We start from the raw sequence: 22,983 nt of genomic DNA on the forward strand, positions 1-22,983 counted from the left end.
TGTGACTGAGAGCGTATGCACCGAAATTCTCTCTCTGTCTCTGCCTCTGTCTCTGTCTCTATCTCTGTTGCTTTGTCCTTTGCAACCGCATTTGGTATACGACGTAGTATATGCATATATATATTCCTTTTTGTTTTTTTGGCGGTATGAAATGAAACGCGAACATTTTTTAACGAGCACAAAGGCCAACCAGCCGCACTTCAATGCTCACTCCTCACTCAGTTTTGTCTCTCTCTCTCTCACTCTCAGCCACTGAGCACCGCAAAACCAAAAGAGCCCCACAAGCCTCCGCTCTCCACAAGCAACTTACATTTACAAAGTTAAATGGACGCCGTTAACAGTTTGCACACTTTTTAAGACCCCACACACACACACACACACACACTGACACACACACACGCAAGTAAACAGTAAACGAGGCGTCAGGCAAGGGCAAATAGACACACAAAACTGGCTCGTCATTAACAGGCCACATCTCAACTTAAATCAAACTAATTAATGTGCACAACCCTGGCAAATGTGGCTAAAATTACCAAAAACCTCAACCCCGCCCGCAACTCTCACTCTACCCACACACGTATGCTAAACGAAAAGTTTGCTTATCAAAGCAAGCCCAGAATAACATAATGAAAAAAAAAACAACAACAAAAAACCAAACAGAACTTTGATAAATTATGTGAAAATATAATAAGCCAAAGTGTGAGCAATTTATAAATATTATTTAATTACACGTAAGCAGCGTGGTTAGAAAAGAAGCGTCTAACTAATATTATGCCCCTACGCATATTCAAATGCCTACGCCAACATTAATACATACCTGTAAATTGTTTGCAAAGTTAATTAATTAAGTCTACAGCTTAAAAAGCAATTTAAACTATTTTTAAAACAGTGTGACGAGTGTTTTCATTTATTCAGCAAACTCATTTAAACTATTTTATTGTGAGCCCCTGTCCTTGGATTCTATACTACTCTACATTTTTCTTTAATGAAGAGCACATTTTATGCTTTGTTGCTAAATTTATAAATTGTTTGCATAAATTTAATTACAGCTTTCACACTTCTGTGTTGTGTTTAGCTTCAATACTGAGAAATAAATGTTTCGATGCTAGCGAATTCAAAACATTCATGCATTCTCAATGAAAGAAACTTGTTCTAAACTACAATACGAATAAAGTTGAGCAAATGTACGTAATAGGGAGAACGTGGCATCTTCCCTTATATATATGCATATATAATCAGCAAGCCAAACTTATTCAATTGAACCATGTCCGCCCTAGAAGCTAGAAACACGTAATTTAGTGAGTAGTTTACCCCCTATAACTAAAGTAGATACAGTTTACTTTTTGGATTATATTTAATTTCCTCGCCCTTCGCTCGCAAATCGAAATCGATATACGCGCCACATTATATCGGCTATCCTTTAAACTAACGCACCCTTTTTTTATTTATTTCGTAATGATAAAACGTAAGCAGAACATTTGAAGAGACAAAAAAGTTCGAGCGTAGCTTATGCATAATATTATTTAGTTGTTTTTTTTAGTTTTTTCTCTATTATTACTATAGTTGAATTAAAAACTTAATGCGAGAGAGCTGCTTATCAATCACAATTGAGCTAATATTGCAAACAATATTTCTTTGATTTAGTTTATTATTTTAGTTTAAGTTAAGCTTTAAAATTTATTCATATAGTTGACCACTTAGTGAAACCAGAGATCTTCTCATGCGCTGTTTATCAATAACATGACGCACTGCTTGCATGAAATGCGGGTTCATTGGCTTTATGCATGAGATTGTTCATATGCTGATAATATTAGTTAAGTAATTTTATGCATAGTCCACAGTTGAGTTTTACATGAGCAACATTAACGATCGACGGTTGGATTTATTTGCTTAATTAATAATAAATGTTTAAATAATGTGCAAATTAGTGTTACTTTGGCTATGCCTTGCGCTCTTTGGTGGCTCTGCCGCTGATTACAATGATGACAAAGTGATTAGTCCGGATATAAAGGCATGCACAGAGCAGTGTCAGTGCTGGTATCGGAATGACACTGCCCGGGAGCTGCTTAGCCCATCGAACTGTTTAAATTTCTGCGACAAAGATTTCACAAGGCCCTGCTTTGAGTGGCTCAAGTGTCGCGTTTTAAGAAGTAATTGTCAATTGTTTTGCAGCTCAGAGTCTTCCTCGTATGCCTGCATACCCAACGATTATCCGCTGGCGGGCAGTCACTACTCCAAGTGGCTTACATATGGACTAGGTGGGCTGGTGCTGCTGCTCGTATTACTTGCAATTGCTTTTGTAGTTTATAAGAAATTCTATTAGATTAGAACGTCAATTTCAAATGTATTTTATTTCATGACTGTGAATTTGTAAATAAAAAGTCTTTGTTATTCCAAATCAATTATAAATAATTAGTAAAAAATCTAAATATATGTTACATACTCGAGCTTATGTATTTTTCTTATATAACTTAAGCTGCTTTTGAATATTCATCGACAGCAAAGTGAGCAATCTGCACATGTTAAAGATTATTTAAATGTGCTGTGGCTTCTACCACAAGCAGGCATACATATAAATGTGTGTGTGTATGTGTGGAACATATAAATATACTTACACTTACAAAATTTATAAAAATGCTTATAAATATTTAAATGCTATTTCAAAAATTCCTAATTAATTATTTACAGTGCTATGTTGATATATTACAAATACACACACATAGTATATATATATATATTGTTATGCTTACGTGTGTGTGTGTAAGGCACAATTGCTGTTTGGCTGTTGGCGTGTGCGTAAATGTGTATTTGGGCTTACTTATTTCATTGCTTGTGGTCTTGCGTGTTGGTTGCGAGTTCAGAGCTTTACTTATAAATGCCGTTAAATGTTCACATTGCGTGAGTGTGTAAGTGTGCGTATATATAGTTAGAATGCCATATGCCATATATATAGTGTATATAGAAGGGGCTTATCCGACTTATCAGTGACTTATAAGCGAAGCCTCAGTGACGATTATGGCTGTCAGCATAGATTAAATGTATAAACATATTTGAAGCTCAGTAAATTATAAAAATGAATTGCAAAAAAAAACAAACAATAGAACGATAAATAAATGTAAGAGTTGCAACTCTTGTTGCAACAACAAAACATGAAAAAATTTTAAATTTAAAAGATTGTATTTTACTTATGCACTTCACAATTAATGCAATCTTTTAAATTTAAAATTTTCCATCTACACTCTAAGTCGGAAAAAATTAAAAAAATAAAATTTTCGTACTATCTCAAGTCTATCAAGTTCCCTTGGCTTACCCTATACATTTTTAAGAATTCCAATTTCCTTTCATTAAAAGCTTTTGCTTTTTTAACATTTCTTGCCACTATTCCAATTTAGACATTTGCTTTGATTTACTGTTTCCAAGAACATAACTATAAACCCATTTACAGTTGCTTTAAACATTCTCTTAGCCCAGTACTCAAACATACACACTTGCGTTAGTGTTAGTGTGCGTGTGCACACATATTTACATGAAGTCTTTTGATGACAAACGCACTCACGCACACAAACTAACACAAATACGCTCACACAGCATGGGGGCGGTAGACAGAGAGAGAGAGAGAGAGAGGCTTACACTCACGCAACTTAAATTGGCGACCACAAGCAAAACAACAACAGCAGCAACCGGCAAAACGTAAGCCGCCTGCCAACAGTTGAGCCAGCTTGTGGGGCGGGGGGACGGGGCTGTTTCGCAGAGGGCGTAGAAGGAGGAGCCACAAAAATTCGGTTTGCGTTTTGCGTTTGATTCTTCGTCGCATGAGCAGCAGCTACAGCTACAAAGGCCGCAAGAAAAAGGCTTAGTAGAGTCGCCGTTAGCAGCGACTGTGACTGCGGCTGTGGCTGCGACAGCGACAGCGACAGAGGCTGCTGCTTGTTTGGAAAACCTCGTGGTTTTCATAATTGAGGTCGTTTGCTCGCTCGCACGCTCTCCCCGTGTCTCCGTCTCTTTTTCTTGTAGTGCGTGTGTATAACTATTAATGGAGTGCAGCCTGGAGTGGGCGCAGGCTTTTGCTTCTGGCTGTCGCGGAGACAGGAGGCTGCAGGGGAGGGAGGGCGGTTAGGTCACACGACTCGTCGCTTGGGACTGCGGTGTGTTAATTAAGTTTAAATATTTGTTTTCCGACTTATGTGCAGGATATGTCAAAAGGCAGGCAGCAGCCACTGTAGGAGCAGCGGCAACTGTAGTGCGAGGCACAGTTTTAGTTATTGTAGAAGTTGCCACACAAACTTTTATCATTATAAATAGCAATTTCTGATAACAACTTGAACTTTTTTATTCATTATGCTTGCAGCACCATGACATACTCGCTGATGACGCTGGACATATCTGGCAACAAGATGCAACAGCTGCCACTCGACGCCCTGCAGCGTCTGCACTCGCTCACACGCCTCGTGGCACAGCGGTAAGTCAAGTGACTGCCAATTAGTGGCAACTAGCAACAGCTGCTCCTGCTATGAACTATCGTTAGTTTTAGCTAAGCGCAACATTTTGGCAACAACTTGTTGTGCCATGAGTAGTTGTAAAAAACTTTTATGTGTAGTTGATACCGCTTTGCGTGTGTTATAGACAAAAGATGCATTAATTAGATTCTGACATAATTGATGGATAGTTACTAGACTAATCGGCACTATATTAATCAACACTAAAGTGCATGCAAAGATGCTAAAGTTAATTGTCATTCAACTAAGCTTGAAAAAATATATTAGACTTAAATTAAATATGTAATAATGTAAGTTGCATTTTTAAAATTAGTAAAAACTATTTATATTTAAAATAAAAATTCATATTATTTAAATTCAGCGAAATAAATACTCGGAGAAATAAATATTGGTACTATCAGATATTATTTAAAGCTACAACTAATTGGCTTGCATTGCTTGCGATCTAAATATTTTTTGTAAATGCATAGGATATCCGAAATGAAGCCAGACTGTACCCAGGCTAAAAGTTTATAAAGTGTCCCTTTTTTCTAGTGCGAAATATTAACAAAATACTTACATTTTTCGTTGGCGAATGTGAATATTTTATTCTTAGTAGCCTTTTGAAAGTAAATTAAATTATCTTGATGAACGTAAAATTATAAAAAATGGGGAGTGGAGTAAATATGTCGGAATCTATGCTTTATTTACTTAATTTTTTTTTTTTTTTATTATTAAATTTTTAAATTTTATGGTTTTTTTTGACAATTATTAAATTTTATGGTATTCTTGACAATAACGCTACATTCTAATCAAATATGACCTTGCACTGCTCCGAGCACACGCTAGTGATTTCTGAAAGGATGTTCAAGCAAGTGTGTCCTCTTTTTGAGTCGTCTGCGGTGCTGGCTATTGTCCAATAGCTGGAGAGCCTGGACATTTTCATGATTATTTGCTTAATGAAGAAGATAATATCTTTCATTAATAAAAAGTTAATAAAAAAAAATTAAATTTTTAATGGGAAAATATTTATATTTTGTGAAAATACATTTAGCCAATATTGTTTGTTTAAGCTTGGGGTGACCTTAAGTTATTTTTTGTCAAGCGTCGCATCGTGTGATTCTTTCCTTGCAAATTTTTATATTTTATTGTTAATAATTTAATAAATTATATGACTTGCTCTGCTTGTTTCGCAGCAATCACATAACCAGTCTGGACGGTAACTGGGATGCCCAGCATGACACACTGCGGTCGCTTCACTTGTCGGGCAATGACATCACCGAGGTGTCGCCAGCAGGTGCTCTGGACGCGCTCGTCAATGCCGGTGACAATAGTTCGCAGCCCTCCAGTTTGGCCGCCGTGCAGACACGTTTGGAGTCCAGCAATTCATTGCAACCACCCGCGACGGCAGATCGCGCCAGTGGTCGCCCGTTCGAGCAGCTGCAAAAGCTGCTGTGGCTGGATTTGTCCAATAATCGGATATCGCATGTGGCCGCGGACTATCTGCCGCGCTCGCTGGTGACGCTGGACTTGTCCAGCAATCTGTTGAGCGTGTTTCCCCAGCAGCTCTTCGAGCACCTGCCCGAGCTGCGGATTGTGAGCTTAAGGGATAATCTGCTGCGGAGCGTGCAGTGGAAAGAGCTGCAGCAGCGTCCGCTGCGCATGCATTTGGAGAAACTAGACTTGGGCCAGAACTGCATTGAGAGCCTGGAGTCGGACTACTTCCAGCAAAACTACTCGGATGTGCACATACGCGCCTTAAACATGGAGCAGAACTATGTGAGACAGCTGCCCGCCGAGGTCTTCAAGGCCACGGGCATAGTGCATCTGGTGCTGGCCTTTAATGCCATAAGCCGTGTGCATCCGGCTGCCTTTGAGGGATTGACCGATACGCTCGAGTACTTGGATCTGGAACGCAATCGGCTTACCACAGTGCCCGTGGCCATATCCACGTTGCATAAGCTGCGTTACCTGTACCTCACCTCCAATCAGATCAATCAGCTAAGTAACCTGCCCAGCTACACCGAGAATCTCAAAGTGCTGAGCCTGAGTGGCAACAACTTCAGCATGATACCAGTGCTGGGCTTGAAGAACTATACGCAGCTCTCCTATCTGAACATGGGCTACAACTGCATCACGGACATACCCGAGGGCATCTTTGCCGTGGACGGCTGGGGCGCCAATCTGCAGACGATACTGCTGCGCAACAATAAGATAACGCATCTGCATCTGGGCTCCTTTGCGGGCCTGGAGCAGATACAGGAGATTAGTCTGAGCTTCAATGACATAACCATACATCATCCAATGGTGTTCGAGAACGTTTCGCATACGCTGAAAATCCTCGAGCTGTCCTTTGCTGTGTTTCCGGCCAGAAGCATGGAGTCGTTGGATCCACTGGACGCCTTGCTGCCGCTCGCACAGCTCATCTGGCTGGGCCTGGACAATAATAACTTAAAAAGCGTTTCCAACGAATCTTTTGCCCAAATGCGCGAGCTTAGCTACATTAACTTGAGCTTCAATCAGCTCAAGGCACTGCCACGCGGTCTCTTCCTGCCCGATGTGCACAGTCATCTGGTGGAGATAGAGCTGTCCTACAATGCGCTGGAGCACCTCGAGTCGCAAACCTTTCACAATCTGGGCGACCTGCAGACCTTGAATCTGCAATCGAATCGCATTCGCAGTGTAGCGCGTCATGCGTTCCATAATCTCGAATTTCTGCGCTATATAGATTTATCCTATAATCGCATTAACAACATATCCCATGCGGCGTTTACTGTGCTGCCCAATTTGGCGGCGCTGGACCTTATGCACAACCAGCTGTGCGCCATATCCTTGAAGTCCTTCCATTACGTTTCGAATGCAACGACGCCCTTGCGACTGAATCTTAGCCACAACCACATAGCCAACTTTGACGACGAGCTAAGCAGCTATATGTACATCTATCAACTGGACATAAGCCACAATCACATAGCCAAGTCGGACAGCTTCACCAACTTGGCCAACACGCTGCGTTTTCTCAATCTGGCGCACAATGCGCTCGGCACGCTGCAGAGTCACGCCTTTGGCGACTTGGAGTTCTTGGAAATACTGAGTCTGTCCCACAACAATCTCAGCTCGCTGCGTCGCCGCAGCTTTCAGGGCCTCAACAGTCTGCAGGAGCTGGACCTCAGCCACAATCAGCTCGATCAGCTGCAGGTGGAGCAGTTCTCCAATCTGCGCAAGCTGCGCATTCTGCGCATATCTGCAAATCGTCTGCGTGCGCTGCCGCGCGAGGTGTTCATGAACACGCGCCTCGAGTTTCTCGACATATCCGACAACCTGCTGAGTGTCTGGCCCGTGCCCGCGTTCACCGATGTTGGCTTCACGCTGCGCTCCATTCAAATGTCGCGCAACAATTTGGAGTATCTGGACGCCTCCATGTTCGTCAACTCACAGTTCCTCTACGACATTAGTCTGGCACGCAATCGCATCACCATACTGCCCGACAATACCTTCAGCTTCCTCAACAATCTGACCAATCTGGATCTGTCGCAGAATCCGCTGGTGACCACCAATCTGCGCGAGGTATTTGTGCATACGCCGCGCGTGCGCAAGCTGAGCCTGCACCACATGGGCCTCTATGTGCTGCCGCCGCTGAAGCTGCCACTGCTCTCCTATTTGGACGTGAGCGGCAACTATCTGCAGGAGCTGTCGCCGCTGGGCGCGCTGCGTCATCTGCGGCATGTGAACGTGTCGCACAACAAGTTCATCAATGCCAGCTGCGCGGTGGAGCATCTGCCAGCCTCGGTGCGTGTGCTCGACCTCGCCCACAATCCGCTGAGACGCATAACGTTGCACGATCTGGCCAGCTTGCGTCATTTAGCCGAACTCAATCTGCTCGATGTTAAGGTGAGCAATCCTCAAGCCTTCTCCAAGCTGCGCTCGCTGCGCAAGCTGCACGCCAGCTCACATGCCAATCTGGGTGACTTGGTGGCTCGTCTGCCGGGCCTGCAGGAGCTGCGTGTGCACTGCCTGGAGCCCAACATTGGCGGTCAACTGCTGTCGAAGCTGGCCAACAATACCAAGCTGCAGGTGGTTGAGCTTTATGGCAGCAATGTCCAGACTATTTCCCCGGACGCCTTGGTGGGGCTCTCGCGCAATCAGCGACTGCAGCTGAAAATCTCACACACGCGTATTTCGGATCTGCCGCCGGGCATTTTCTATGCGCTGCGCGAGGTGCCGCATCTCTCCATTGATATCTCACATAATCGCATCAACGCGCTGGCTGCCGACAGCTTCTATCCCAACAAGAGCTACTGGGATGCGGTGGGCACACGCAGCATTATGGGTGGGCTCATCACTTCACACAATCCGTTGGAGTGCGAGTGCGGTCTGGTCTGGTTTGGGCATTGGTTGCGGCGCTGGCTGCGCGAATCTGCGCAGATTAAAGTCATACAAAAGGATGACCTCAAACGGATGGTGCAGGTGAGCGTTAGCATAAGCTACAAATATTTTCCCTTGAATTTTAATTTCTGCTCTTTTGTAATTTTGTTTTGGGAAAAAGTTACCCCTATCGGTTGCCGATATGCGCGTAAGCTTCCATATACTACTATATTCTTTTTCAATATAATTTTTGAATTTTGCTTTGTTGGTGGTTTACGCCGTAAAGTCATCTATCCGGCTCGCCTAATCCTAATCACGAAGACCATAAACAAAATACTCGTTTAACAAACTCCTTACTTCAAGAACATTTTTGATACCATACAAAAAAGAAGAAAAAGTTAGGAAATTTAAATTGAAATGTGTTGTACCAACAACAAGTTTATTTTTATTTAATTTAAAGTGATATTTTAGTGCTTTTTTATTGCTAAAAATCATTTATTAATTAAACATTTATTTCGGTTACCGAACGTTTCACACGCTGCTGAAATTAATTAGACACGTCGCCTGTATTCTGAATTGAATTAAATATTAATAATAATCAAATTGTATTAATTTTTTAATGCGCAGCGTGCCCGTGCTAACACCTGCCACGATACGACATCGGGTCGCCATCTGCCCATACTGGAGATCTTTCCGGAGGACCTGCTGTGCCAAGCCAGCGCCTTGAGCAGTTCTGGCCAGCGCATTTTTCTGTTATCGTTTGCGGCGGCATTGACGTTGCCGCTCTTTACCATATCCCTTTGATGTTGGCTCTAGTTGTTGCTGCCCATTGGATAGCCCCAAACTGTATGATATATGTACATAAAGTTGAACATAATACTAAACAGATGCGATTAGCTAATTGAGAATTAACAATAACGAACGTGCAGCAAATCGGTTTATGTCCACTCTTAGCCATAAGTTTTATATAAATAAATATAAATATGTAGTAGCAAAAAAAAAGAAGAAAACCCCAATTAACAAATACAACTATTGGGCGCCTTGCGGTGGCAAGTGTGATGGAAGCTGAACTTAATACGTACCAAATATAACGGACTTGTGTATATATAATTTTGTAGCTTTGTTATGTGGCTTCCCTCTACAGTTCCTACTAGACTTATTACTGAGAAACTTAAAGCATATTTCATGACATTTCCACTTCCACTTCCTCTTTCAATTTGAATTCCATCGAATGTCTACCATTGTATCTTATGCTACCGAGTACTGCCTTTTGTATAATCATTTCTTTGACAAACCTCAAATACCTTGGGGTAAGCTTCCACCGCAGGGCGCTGTGTCTTGGCCAACTTTAATGGTAATTAATTCAATTGATTACAAGCGTATAGAACACGACACACAAATACACAAACATGTTGATTCCTGATAACAGACAAAGGACATAGAATACGCAGAATAACACCCACACCCACACACACACAGAAGCATTCACGCCCACACACAGTTAGCGCGTAGTTAATGAACACTTTTGCATCTACATATAGTTTTAATAGACATATAAGTTGTTAATAATAGTTTACATGCGCATATAAATATATAAATATTTTTAAATGCTGACGAACAAAAACGAAAAACACTTTAGATACAAATATGAAAATACATATATGGTACATACATAAATTAGCAAAAGGCCAATAAGTAATACACACTCACACACACACACACTTTAATATGTATGCGTATATATACAACTGATAATTAATATAATTGATTATGAAATAGCAATTAAAATGGTTTTTTAATGAACGTAGCTTGCCACAATGCACAACTACAACTTGAAAAACGGAAAAGAACAACAATTAGATCAATTTTGAAAAACAAAAACGAACTTTGCGGCAGTCAATTTTTAATACACATACATATGGTATATACATATATACATTATATATAAGTACATATCAGTTTTTTCATCGAACAAAAGGTCACACACCCACACACACACACACCCACATGTGCATACCAATTAAATGCAATAAATTATTAAATACATTATTCAACACACACTCATTATTATTACCATTATATTTTTTACGTTATTTGGTTTTCGATTCTTGAAAACATATTTTGTTACAACAATGACAATCGTGATACTAATTGTAGTTGTTTACACGACGATGATGCAAAATTGCACAAGTATAATAATAATATTTAATAAATAAATAAATAAACGAGAAATGAAAATGAAAATGAATGTATGCCTGAGCCTATACAATTGGACAACTGAATAAATCAATTAGACCAGCTGTATTCATGCGCGCAGCAAAAAAAAAAAAAAAAGACACATAAAATAAAATAAAAACAAAGAGAATAACGAACGCCTCGGGCCGTGAGACTTTGACATTATTATAATTTGAATTCGGTTTGTTTACATTGAAAAAAAATTCTTTTTCGACTGCAGTCAGTCAGTTGAAAATACAAAAAATAAACGAAATGTAAATATATGAGAATTTATGAGATACAAATGTAGTTTGGCAATATGTTTATAATTTCAAACTATGCCCAACAGCAAAACAGAGATATTACAGTAGTGCATAAAATTAAAGATTGATGAAAACTAAAAAACCAACTAAAAACCATATCAATACGAATGAAATTGAATATAAAATAAATATAAAATCATAGAAATATTAAACAACTGTGTTTTGAACTGCATTCAATTAAAATGGATTCCCAATTCCAGTCCCCCCACCGCCCACCAGTGGCCCAAATCAGGCAACCACTTTCGTTTAGTGAAGCGTTTACGTGTTTTAAATAACAAACACAATGCGCTAAACGTGGCAAATGGTTCTACCGCACACGCCCTCAACAAAACCCCATGCGACTCAGACTGCGGTAGACCCTAAATGCCTCACACCTTGGAGTGCTCCTCTAGCCCAGTTCAGTTCAGCTCAGCTCAGGTTGCGACCCGTTTAAACACACATTTTGCTGTTTTTGGCCAATGAAACTTGATAATAACGCGAGACGCCCGCAAAGCCAGCAGGCAAATAAACTCACACAAATTATGTGAAAGACTCACACACATGCAATCCTGCACACACACACACAAGCACACACGCACACCTGCTAAATGTTTACATATAGAGTTTGTAACTTTGCTTTTTTGGAGTGAAACCCTTGGCCAAGTCATAGCCATAATTGGATTATCGGCGAGCTGACGAGTGCTCCACTTGCTACTTTTACTTTAGCTGCCTGCACTTGCCTTCGACTCCTGTAAAGTGAGAGTTTAAGTGCGAATGCGAGTGCAAGTGCGAGAGAGAGGGAGAATGCTTAGAACGAGAGCAACTTGATGGGAGCTCAGCAGTGCAAAGTTGCAGACAGTTATGCTGGTGGTAAGCTTAAAGCTTTGTGGTTCACTTGCAGCTGAGGTTATTATGTTTAAGCAAAATTTCTTAAGACGCACTTGGGTGCATTTCAAAATGTATTCAATGGTTACTTTAAGTGTTCTTGTAATAGTATCTGAATCTCAAATGTTTTACTATTTATTTATCTACGATTTATAAGCATGTGAAGAAGAATTTTGTTTTATGTTAGCTATCGGCTATTTTTGAATCATAGCTGTTGTAATAAAAATATAATAATAATATTCTTTTAAAGCGTAAACTATAATCAGATTAGATTGCCTTAAAAGGAGAGCGAATAGGAAATATGAAGAGATATTTTAATGCTTTTTAGCTAAATCATAAAAGTTTTCTCAAAGAAACATTAAATAAAGGAGAAAAAAATTGAACATAACATCAAAAATGTTTATGGAATAATTTCAATTATTATCAATCATTTTTAATTATTTGAAATATGTCGAATAATCACGCATTAGGCTTTGATTATTTGTAATCGTAATTAAAATATTTTACCTGGACATTAAATAATCTTTATGTTTATTTTACAAAAAAGATTTAATGCTGAGTAATGGTTATTGAACATAATTATATGCAAATAATAATGAATTTCTTTCAGCTTAAATTTTAAAGCAACATCAAATAAAAGAGTGTAAAATTTAATTAAAATCCAATGCAATCCGAATGGCAAAGTGTATTTCGCAGTTGGCTGTGGTCGCGCATCTGTTTACAAGAAAATTTTCATATTCTAAGCAAGAAATAAAATTGTTTTTGGTTTTTGTGCTGTGCGCGTCTGAATAAATCAATTAAATTTCCACTGGCTGAGCATTTCAACTTCGGTTTGCCAAAATCCAATTTTTTTTTCTTCTTCTTACTTGCGGTGTATATAGTTTTTATTGCGCTCTCCGCTTTGCCACGTAGGGCAAACTGAATCCTTTCAGCGCTTTTAGGGCTTTCACTGTGCCTGCTTCAATGGAAATGCCACTCGGAGTTGCTCTTGTTGCTGCTGCTGCTGTTGTTGTTGCTTGGGCTGTTCATGTGTGTGTGTGTTTGGGTCTTGCCGTGCCGGAGATTGCATGTCGATGCGACTTAATTGCATTTCAGACACCGCTGCCAACGAGTCGTTTGCCGTTTGCTGTTAGCCGTGTTGAACGGAAGGAAACAACGCTAAGTACAAGTTGTCGGTGCTGGGCCTGCAATGCATCGGCATTGTTTAGGCCAAAAGAAGGAGAGTGGAAAGCGCTCCAAAGAAAGCGAAAACGAATGCGCGCAAACAATGCAACCAAATGCAGGGCAATGCAATATGGCCAAGGGTGCAAGCCCCAGGGCTGCATAACTGCTGCAGTTTAATAGTCAGCAAGGAGTTGCAATGTGCCAGCTAAACAGCCACTCCTCGGCCAGACTGTAGACAAGCAGATATGAAGCTTCAGCCGTCAGTGCTCAGACACCAAGACAAGAGCGCTGAGTGTGTTACGCTTGCCTTGGCTGTCAAAGCTGCAACGGCAACGGCAACGGCAACAGCAAAAGCAAAAGCAAAAGCAACAGCAACAAAATCCTAATCCAACCAATTTGCGCAGCACTCGCCACCACCATTCACCATTACTAATGCAGATGGCAACTATCACTAGGTTGGCCCAAGCGACAAAAGCAACAAAAGTTTAACGAATAAAAGTGCAGAGGCCGCCAGTAGGTTTGTAGCAGTAATGGCTAAAACCGCCGACAAATCTGCTGCATTGCCCAGTACCCAGGCCCAGCGACGGATGGAGAGCAAAGAGGAGCTGGCGCAGCTGCTGAACGGACGAGAGCCCATTGAGCCGGCGGGCAAACTAACAGAGTGCTTATTTTAACGAAGTTACAACAACTTTTGCAATACAAACAGTAATGCCAGGCAGATTCACACTCGGCGCAACAGACACAAACACACACACACACACACACATGCAAGCCAAGCACACACAGTCGCACACACTCACCAATAGACAAATATACAAATTGTACAATCACAAAATTTCACTGAGATTGTACTATGAAGCTCAAATGCTCTAAAGCGACAGTTAATATAGTTGACTCTATGTATAAATGTGTATAATTTATAATAATTGCAATCAATTAATTAATTGTTTCAAATAATATAGTTGCTGTGACGCCTTTAAGTATTTTTTTGTAAATTTGCAACACTGAATACTTTAAGTTCTAACACAGATCTCGATACTTTAAGTTAATGACGCAGTTGAATATGGGAATCAGAATGAAGTAAGCTTTAAAATGTTGCATATATATATATATATTAATATTAATGTAAAAGACTTAAGCTAGCAATTACACAAATAGTCGTATAAACGATTCTCTTAAAAAATATATCCTCATTTTCATTTAAAGGACTTGTAAGTCAATAATATTCAAGAGTAAATATGAATATTTTGAAAATGTTACAATTTCAAATATAAAAATTATTATGAATCATAATCGTTTTGAGTCGACTTTGTATTAAAAATACAGCTTTATTAATTTGAATACACATTTTAAACATTATATATATCTAATATAAATATATTGAAATTTACGCATTTAGTTAAGTGACTTTCTATGACTTCACACTCATAAATGTGTTTTCCGAAAAACTAATCTTATATACTTATATTATCTTCTTTGATATATCTTGTTTTATTCATAAGCAATGTTGAGCTTGCTATCAAACCGAATCAAAAAATATAAGTACTTCAAGCGCATATAAAGAAGTCTTGCAATACTCTCGCATATATATTCGAAGTTGCTGCTGCTGCTGCGTGCTGCTGCTGGCGTTGCTGCTACATTGGTGCAACGTCTGTGCAAGCAACTGCTGGCTGGAGGTGTGCAACGCAGTAAAGAGGGTCGTGTGGCAATAGTTTGGGGCCTGTGCACCACTAGAAACTTTACGACATGCAAAAATTGTGAGCAGAGAGCGGATATAATTGTCGGTCTTCTCGTAACTTTGCCGTGGGGAGTAGATTAGTTGATTTGTACATACACACACACACACACATATATATATTACAATGACACTCATATAGGATAGAGGCAATAGTTGTTGCGCTTTCGTATGGAACAAACCAACGTAGTCGAGTAAAACGAATCCTTTTAACCAAATGATATGCGCTGAACAATTGTTCGCTGCTGCAGTTTGCATATGTGACTATGTGTGTGCTGGTGTTGGTGAAATGTGGGACAAATTTAAGCAATTGTTGTTGTTGTTTACTGTGTGGGCATTGCTAACTTTTCTACACATCGCATTTTAATTTTATGGTCGAAAAACACACAGAGGCCGCCGCTGTGGTCCGCGGTTTGCCGTCGCTCTGGTTGCTAGGCGGTGCCTGCTGCTGCTGGGTGTGGTGGCTCTTATGTGTGTGTGGGTGTGTGCGTGTGTATGTGGGTCGGCGGTTAGCTTCAGCTTCAGTTCATAAAAAAGTTGAACGTTTGTCGAGTTGTAGCAATAGTCAGCCTTATTTTCTCGCTCTTTTCTCTCTCTCTCTCTTTTACTTTCGCTCGCACTCTGCCTGATTTATGAACAATTCTCAGCTAAGCAAATCAAAACTAAATCATAAACGATTAGCTCTCCCCACTTGACTGCTCGACTACACTGATTAAAACAAATAGACAAGTTAGTCGAAAGTCCTTTACTAACACACACACACATACACACTCACACCCTAGAGAGCAACTCAAATCAGTTGGCAAGCGCATACATGACTGAGCAATGCAGATTGCCAACTGCCCAGAACCACAGGTAAACATATATGTATGTATGTGTCGTGTTGTTGTGTGTGTGTGTGTAGTTAGCATTTGCTCATGTTTTAAGGCTGTAGGGTAATAGTGTTACGCCAGCAACTAAATTCCAGCTCCTCTTCTATTAAATGATTAGATCATAAAAAAAAGAGTAATTCTCAATTTGATGCAAAATCAATTGGAAATGCGCAAATTTGTTTGAGTGCTATCGTAAACAAATGCATAAAATTTATAGTTGAGTGTGTGTAAAGTGATTTAAGCACTGAGCGTTGTACATAAAAAACTTGTATGCAAATATACATAAACTTTACTGGCGTCAGTTCAAATAGATTCTAAAAATAAAATCGATGCCTTGCACAATGTTTACTACACAATATTAATTCAAGCTCTAGTTGTTTTTTTAATGCAATAAAATCTTTACACTTTCAGTTAATTTTGTTGAAATATAATATAATTAATTAGTAATTGAAAATAATTTGCCATATTATTATGATTAGCCATAAATAATCAATGAAATGGGAAACTCATATCTATACTTTTTTAATGGCCAGTGAAATAATTTCAATTACTAATTATTATAATATTACAGATGCAACTTTTTTATTAGAATTTTTATTACTAATATTATTTTCAAGAACACACATTTGATAAGCAAAAAATTCAGACAAACTATTTGAATTGAAAATAATCTAACTAAAATTTTCCATTCATTCCAATAATCTAAGTAGTTGTTACCAAGTATTTTCAAATAATCAACAATTGTTTTCAAATACTTTTCATTATAATAATAATAAAGTCGAAAGCATTAAACCTTAAAACAATCATTGTCCTATCAGTATCCAATCAATTAATTATAATTATTAGTAATTGTAGGCAGATCTGATTGAACTATTTTTGTTTTGCTTTCGATTCCAGTTATGCTTAAATTATGACCTCAACGCTTGTAGTGCAGTGTGCGTGTTTGTCGCTATCGCTTGCTGTCTGGTAATTGCATTTGAATTCGCATTGGCATTGGCGCTGGTCTGGGCATCGCCGTCATCTGAAGCGTAGCCATAGCCACAGATATATGACGTTGCTTAGTTTAATTTTCGAACTAATCAAGTACAGTGCCCAGATATGCAAGCAGCCATTCGCATTTGGCTATCGACGCCCCCACACGCCCTCTCATGCTGCGGCCGTTTCAATTTGCAGCGTATCGTCTAGAGTCGCAGTTGGGCAGCAGCAGCAGTTGGGGGAGCAAGCAGCAATAAAAAGCGTATGCGAATCGAACGAAGTGCAATGCTTTATACCTGTACACATTTCCTTTAGTGCTGCTGCTGCTGCTGCTGGCTGTGGGTATGTGGGCTGTGGGCTGGACACGCCCTCCAAATGACCAACCAGCTTGCTGCTCAGTGAAATGGAATCTAATCGGCTTTTGATTTTACAAGTCCTTTGCACAAAGTTTCGTCGGTGGCTGGCGTTTTGTACGATGTGTGTATTACTATATATACATATGGCCACATGGGGAATGTCATTCACAGCGCGTTGGGAGACTGGCCATGGAGTGGAGGAGGGGGGAGGCTGGCCGAGTGTCTGGCGCTGCTCGTTGCCAGTTTGCACTCGGCATAAGTATGCAATATCCGTTTCCGTTCGTTACGTTTGTTACAGGCTCGAACTTGAATCGACTATGTGTGTGTGTGCTCGCATTCAATATGGATTGCGGGGCAGTTTGGGGCGCTTGCCTGCTGCTCTACTCTTTTGACTTGCAGGTGGCAATGAGAGCGTCGCTTATTGTAATAAGCATTCGAGTCAAAGTGCAATTTCTTTAGAAACTTTGACAGCACTAGAAGCGAAAGCACAGCACACAGCCTGAGCCTTGAGCGAGGGTTGTCAGTGCAGTTGCTGCCTGTGCTCAATTGCTGTTCAGCGCTTATTCTCAAGCATAGCTCGCTCTGACTTAAGCCTTAGCTATTGCCATTTCCATGGCATACATACATACACACTAAGGCCCCAGACACGGCACGGCACAGCGACATCTTGGAAGTTGTTGGTCCAGGCTAAGCCTTTTGGCCTACGGCGCCAAATAATGTCCAGGAAGTGATAATATCAAGCGGCTTGAGCGAGAGTGAGAGACAGAGAGAGAGCACTTGAGCGCTCGTTCGCCACCCGTTGAGCATTCAATTGGAAGCGGCATTGGCAGCTTGCTGCAAGCAGTTTAGAGTGCTTGTCGCTGTCGCTTTATCGGCCATCAGCCATTTTATTATGCCACGCCCAAGCCCCCCAGCCCAGTGGCTATGCTGACTTTGGAACCCCCACACGTCAATTGAAAAGCGGAAATTGTCGTCTGTCTGGCTTGATATTCTGACCTGACTGAAGTTTATTATGTCGTCAAATGATTTGCCAATTGATTTCTCATCGCACTCTCTCTCTCTCTCTCTCTCTGTCTCTATTTGGCTCTTTAACTATTTTGAAGCTTAAGCTGTGCCCCTTTGCACATAGCCACAAACACAGTTAACACAATGTTATTTAATATTTAATTGCTTCGCCATAATTACGTAAAAACATTAAAGTATATTTTATTTATAAGCAGCAGCGCTCACTATTGCGAGTCGAGTTTGGGTTAGTTTAGTTTGCATTTATTTTTGTTAAACAGCAGCAAATTTTCAGCACTGCTCCCATTTCGACTCCCATTTCACCCGCTCTCGCACTGGCCTCGCACTGTTGCTTTCGTACCCTGTCTTGACTGGCAACGAACGCTTTTTTGCATTATACATTAATTATTTAAAATGTCAGAGCAACTAGGCTAGAAGCCTGCATGTGAATGAAAATGGGTATCAACGTTTGTGGCTTGGCTTGCTTAACAGTGAGCATGACTAAGCAAGTTGAGCCAGCACTAACTGAAACACAATAATCTAGCAGATGAATCTGCAAAGTTAAAGATACTTATTATAGTAGTTGATAGCCCAAGCTACCAATTAAAACTTGCATTCCATTTTTTATGCAGCACATATGGAAATGTCGAGAGGATGCGCTGGCATTTCAATTGATTAAATATTAAATTTAATTTAATCAAAAATTATGCAACTACTCAGTCTGCGATGCTGGCCACAATGTTGTTGATGTGACCGCTGTGCGAGTTTTATGAGTAGCTCAAAGTTAACTTGGCGTAAAGCAGCTGCCTGGAGAATTGGGAGAGCTCGGCTCTAAAGCCAGCCGTGGAAGTGGAAGTGGAGTTGGAGTTAAAGTTGAGCTGTGGGTGAGCTGCTGGGGCATCAACTATGCCAACTGTATAAATATGCACACGCTGTTGGCTGTTGGCAGCACTAAGCTATGCCGGAACAATGACGAGCGGAATATGCTGGCTCTTGGACTTTGTTGCTCAGGTGGCAGAGAGGACGTCATCGTTTGCGTTGCCCATCATAAACCCAAACGAAACGAGGTTAATTAATGAATTGTTAATATCATTTGCGACCACACGTCGCCACATTTGCAGCACATGTTGTCCTTACGACAACCCAGCCCCCACACCCCCTCACACACACTGCTGTTGAACAAACAGAGCTTGCAACGATCTCTGCGCCTTGGTAGCATGCAACATAATATTATTATGTCGGCAGAGCCAGAGTTGCGCTTCAGAACTTCGTTTTTTTTTTCTCAGTGCCAAGCGTCAGCTGCAATCCAATTTCTAGTTGCATACACAGTATGTTCGTATGTGTGTGTGTGTATCCATGTGCTGCTAAAATAATAAAGCAACACACACACACATACACATACATATGCACAAAGCGTATGCTGTGTGAGCTGCTCATTATTATTAAAATTTGTAGAATTTTTGGGTTGCAACTAAGCTGCATATAAATTCAGCTGCTTGCAGCTCTCAAAATTTTGCAGCTCTGATGTTAAAGGATGCCAGCCAGGCAGGCTGGCATTATATTGTTGCTGTTGCTGCCGCTTTTGCTTGGCTGCGCCACGGCCGCCCTCTGACAGGATATGCAACCACTACCCCACCATCCCACTGCCGTGGCGCGTCTTGCCGTGCCACACGCTGCATAATTCAAAGCGCAACCGCAACTTGACAATTTGCTAGCGAGTCGCAGCAGCTGCTCCAATAAGGCGCTGTAAACAATGCCAGGGACTAATACCAAGTGCATATACATATACATACATATATATCTTAACCACTTTGCGCCCATATTCATAACTCTCTCAACAGCGAAACTTAAGCGCTACGCATGGATTAGCAGCTTGTGGCAAACAAAGCCGTAAGCCAAAATGCTCAGCTGTTGATTAATACAAATTTTAGTTTGTAACCCAGTCGCTTAACTAACTTTAATTTGCTGCCGCTGTTCTGTTCTGTTTTATTGCATTCATTTTATAGCAAACCGCCAATGGCTATGGCCGGCCCTTATTGCAAATCACTTGTAAACTAGTTAACGAAATTTTATTTCATTTCGCAACTGCCGCCGGCTGGTTGCAAACTGTTAAATTTTGGACGCAGTAACAATTGAGCAAAAACTATTATTCGGCATATGCTTTTGTACACTTTGCTATTTAAATAAAAATGGATTGTTTGATTTGATGTATTGGGTATTTGCCTGTTAGTCTGTATGAGCAATAAGAACTCGGATGCTATAAGAGCTAGATAATTGAATTTCCTCTATGTTTCCACTCTCAAATCAAAAATAAAAAACACAAGTTATAGACAATTTATTTAAAATTTCAGCGTGTTTTGATTTGTATAATATTACTAATTGAATTGATGTACGCATTATAAGTTTATAATTTAGTTTTTCTATAATTTAGTCGAGCACCATCTGCACTTCTTCTGCTAAGCTATAAACCTCATTGTCATCTACAGCCTACATTGGAAATATTGAAATCTAAATTTACCATTTCCAATGCAGTCAAGTTTTAGTTTGACTGCGCCCAACTTAAACACGTGCTTGTTTTTTAAATGGGCTTTTACTCACGCCATGCCCGATTCGCAATAAAATCTCACATTCTCGGCAAGTAAATCATCAAATGCAACTCATTAAGTACTCGAGAGTGTGTTTTGTTCTATTAATGGCTTTGTATCTGAAACGGCGAGCTACTCGCTAGCTGAACAATCTAATTACAATTTAGTTTTCTCACTTACATCAACGACGCATTAGAGTTGCTTTAATAGCACGTGATACAAATATCCATTTGTGAATCACTGGACAAAAAAGAAGAAATTCAATTGAATTGAGTACGTGTTGTAATCGACGGGTCGGAATCCAGCGTAACTTTAACTTACACCAGCAAATACTCAAACTAGTAGTTGGGCATTAAAGCAACCCAAATTACAGCAACTCAGCGCTCTTGGCTCTCTTTCTTGCTCTTGGTGCGTCTGCGTCTCATTTCTGGGCGCCTTGCAGTGGGCAGCGGCAGCGGCTGCTGTGCCCCGAAAACTGAACTGAAAATCCATCAACCATAAAATTTGCAGTCAAGCGTACAAAGCGAGACGCTGCTGCCTCGCAGGCGACCGCTCGCCCTGTTGCCGCGTTTCCGGTTGCCCGCAGCCTTGCACAAAAGTGTGGCTGCTTTAAGGCCATTAATCTTCAATGAAAGGCGTTTAATTTATTTGGTTTTAATTTAAATTTTGGCGCTACGATTTATAGGCCAAACTTTGACGTTGCCATACGAATCGCAGCTACAATTGATGTTTCGCCATTGTTGTTGCTTTTATTTCAGCTCCGGCTGCTGTTGGTTCTCGTTGTTGTTGTTGTTGTTGTTGATGGCTAATTACAATGTGGAACACGCAATTTACAGTTAAATATAGATATACATTTACAGACTGCAAAGTAAGTTATTAATCAAGCGCGTAAGAGATTGAAGACGAAAATTTATTCCGTGTCAAACTAAAATTATTTGAAAATTTATATCTCAGCTTACAATTCATGCGTAATTTAAGTAAATATTTTCTATAAATCGTTAGATCCACGCCACAAACAATCCAAGCTGCGATGAAAGGAAACTTGCTCACATTAAGCATACGCCAAGTGCGCCCACTCCAGTGTCTTTGTATGTGTCTTTATGTGCGTGGGTTTTAGCAAGGCCTTTTGTTGGCTTACGTTTAAGTTAAATATAAATATCAATTTCAGTTGGCTTGGCCTATGTGAGCTCAGTGCTTTGCTTTGATTGCCCGATCAATTGCCAAAATAATACCAGCAATGGCAACTATGTGCTAGTGCACACACACAGACACACACACACACATACATACTTTCATATATTTATATCAATGTGGGTATGTGTTTATGTAGCAAAAAGCCTGCAGCTTGCTTGCTCAAGCCAACAAGCTACATAATTGTGCCCAAAGCGCGCCACAACGCCCTCGAACAAAAACAAGTTGGCGCTGCTTATCTGAAGCTTCGATTTGTGGGTGTGACTGCCAAGTTGTTGCATTCCCAAATACATACGCCATACCCCCTCCCACATACACACACACACACTCACACAGACACCCTCAACTCCACATCGTTGTGGTTATAATTTTGTGGTCTTTTCCATTTTGCGGTCAACTCCAATTGGGATTTAATTTGTACTTCTTTGTTGTCGTTCGTTCGTATTTTATTGTATGCCATTCTACCAGCAGTAACAACAACAACAACAAGAACAACAATGCGACTGCTTGCCATCATTTTTGGTGCCCCTCGGGTCCCCCAAGCAACAGCAATAGCAACAACAACAACGGCAACGACAACGACAACAAGAGTTCCCCCTAACAACGCGCGCGATTTTCAGTTTGAGCCTCGAACCAAAATTCAATTTTTGTTTGCCACTGCCTTCTATATATGTATGTGTATAGATATGCCAAAATATGTGTGTGTGTGTGTGTGTGTGAGAATGCAAAACCGAGTTTATCCACTCGAACTGTTAATGGGCATTTTGTATTTTATTTAATGTGAAAAGTTTTTGTTGAATATATTTTGGGTCCCGGCTTCATTGTACGCGCGCTATCGCTGCTGCCAAATCTCAAAGCCCTCAGA

The 22,983-nt window shown here is 40.4% G+C and overlaps 1 protein-coding gene across 2 annotated transcripts in view; it reads left to right on the top strand.

Annotated features, from left to right (window-relative positions):
* Window positions 1–10,419, top strand: part of LOC108594524 (chaoptin) — a 45,540-nt gene extending 35,121 nt beyond the window's left edge. Inside the window, exons 4-7 of one of the 2 annotated variants that reach the window (XM_033293622.1) lie at window positions 4,349–4,459; window positions 5,672–8,939; window positions 9,019–9,045; window positions 9,465–10,419. In XM_033293622.1, coding sequence (XP_033149513.1) covers window positions 4,349–4,459; window positions 5,672–8,939; window positions 9,019–9,045; window positions 9,465–9,641 — 3,583 coding nt within the window. In that variant the 3' untranslated portion in view covers window positions 9,642–10,419. The remainder of the gene's footprint in view (window positions 1–4,348; window positions 4,460–5,671; window positions 8,940–9,018; window positions 9,046–9,464) is intronic. The other variant, XM_017979731.2, reaches the window with a different exon arrangement.
* The last annotated feature ends 12,564 nt before the right edge of the window (window positions 10,420–22,983 follow it).

This window comes from Drosophila busckii, chromosome 2L, assembly GCF_011750605.1.
Source record: "Drosophila busckii strain San Diego stock center, stock number 13000-0081.31 chromosome 2L, ASM1175060v1, whole genome shotgun sequence".
Taxonomy (NCBI): domain Eukaryota; kingdom Metazoa; phylum Arthropoda; class Insecta; order Diptera; family Drosophilidae; genus Drosophila; species Drosophila busckii.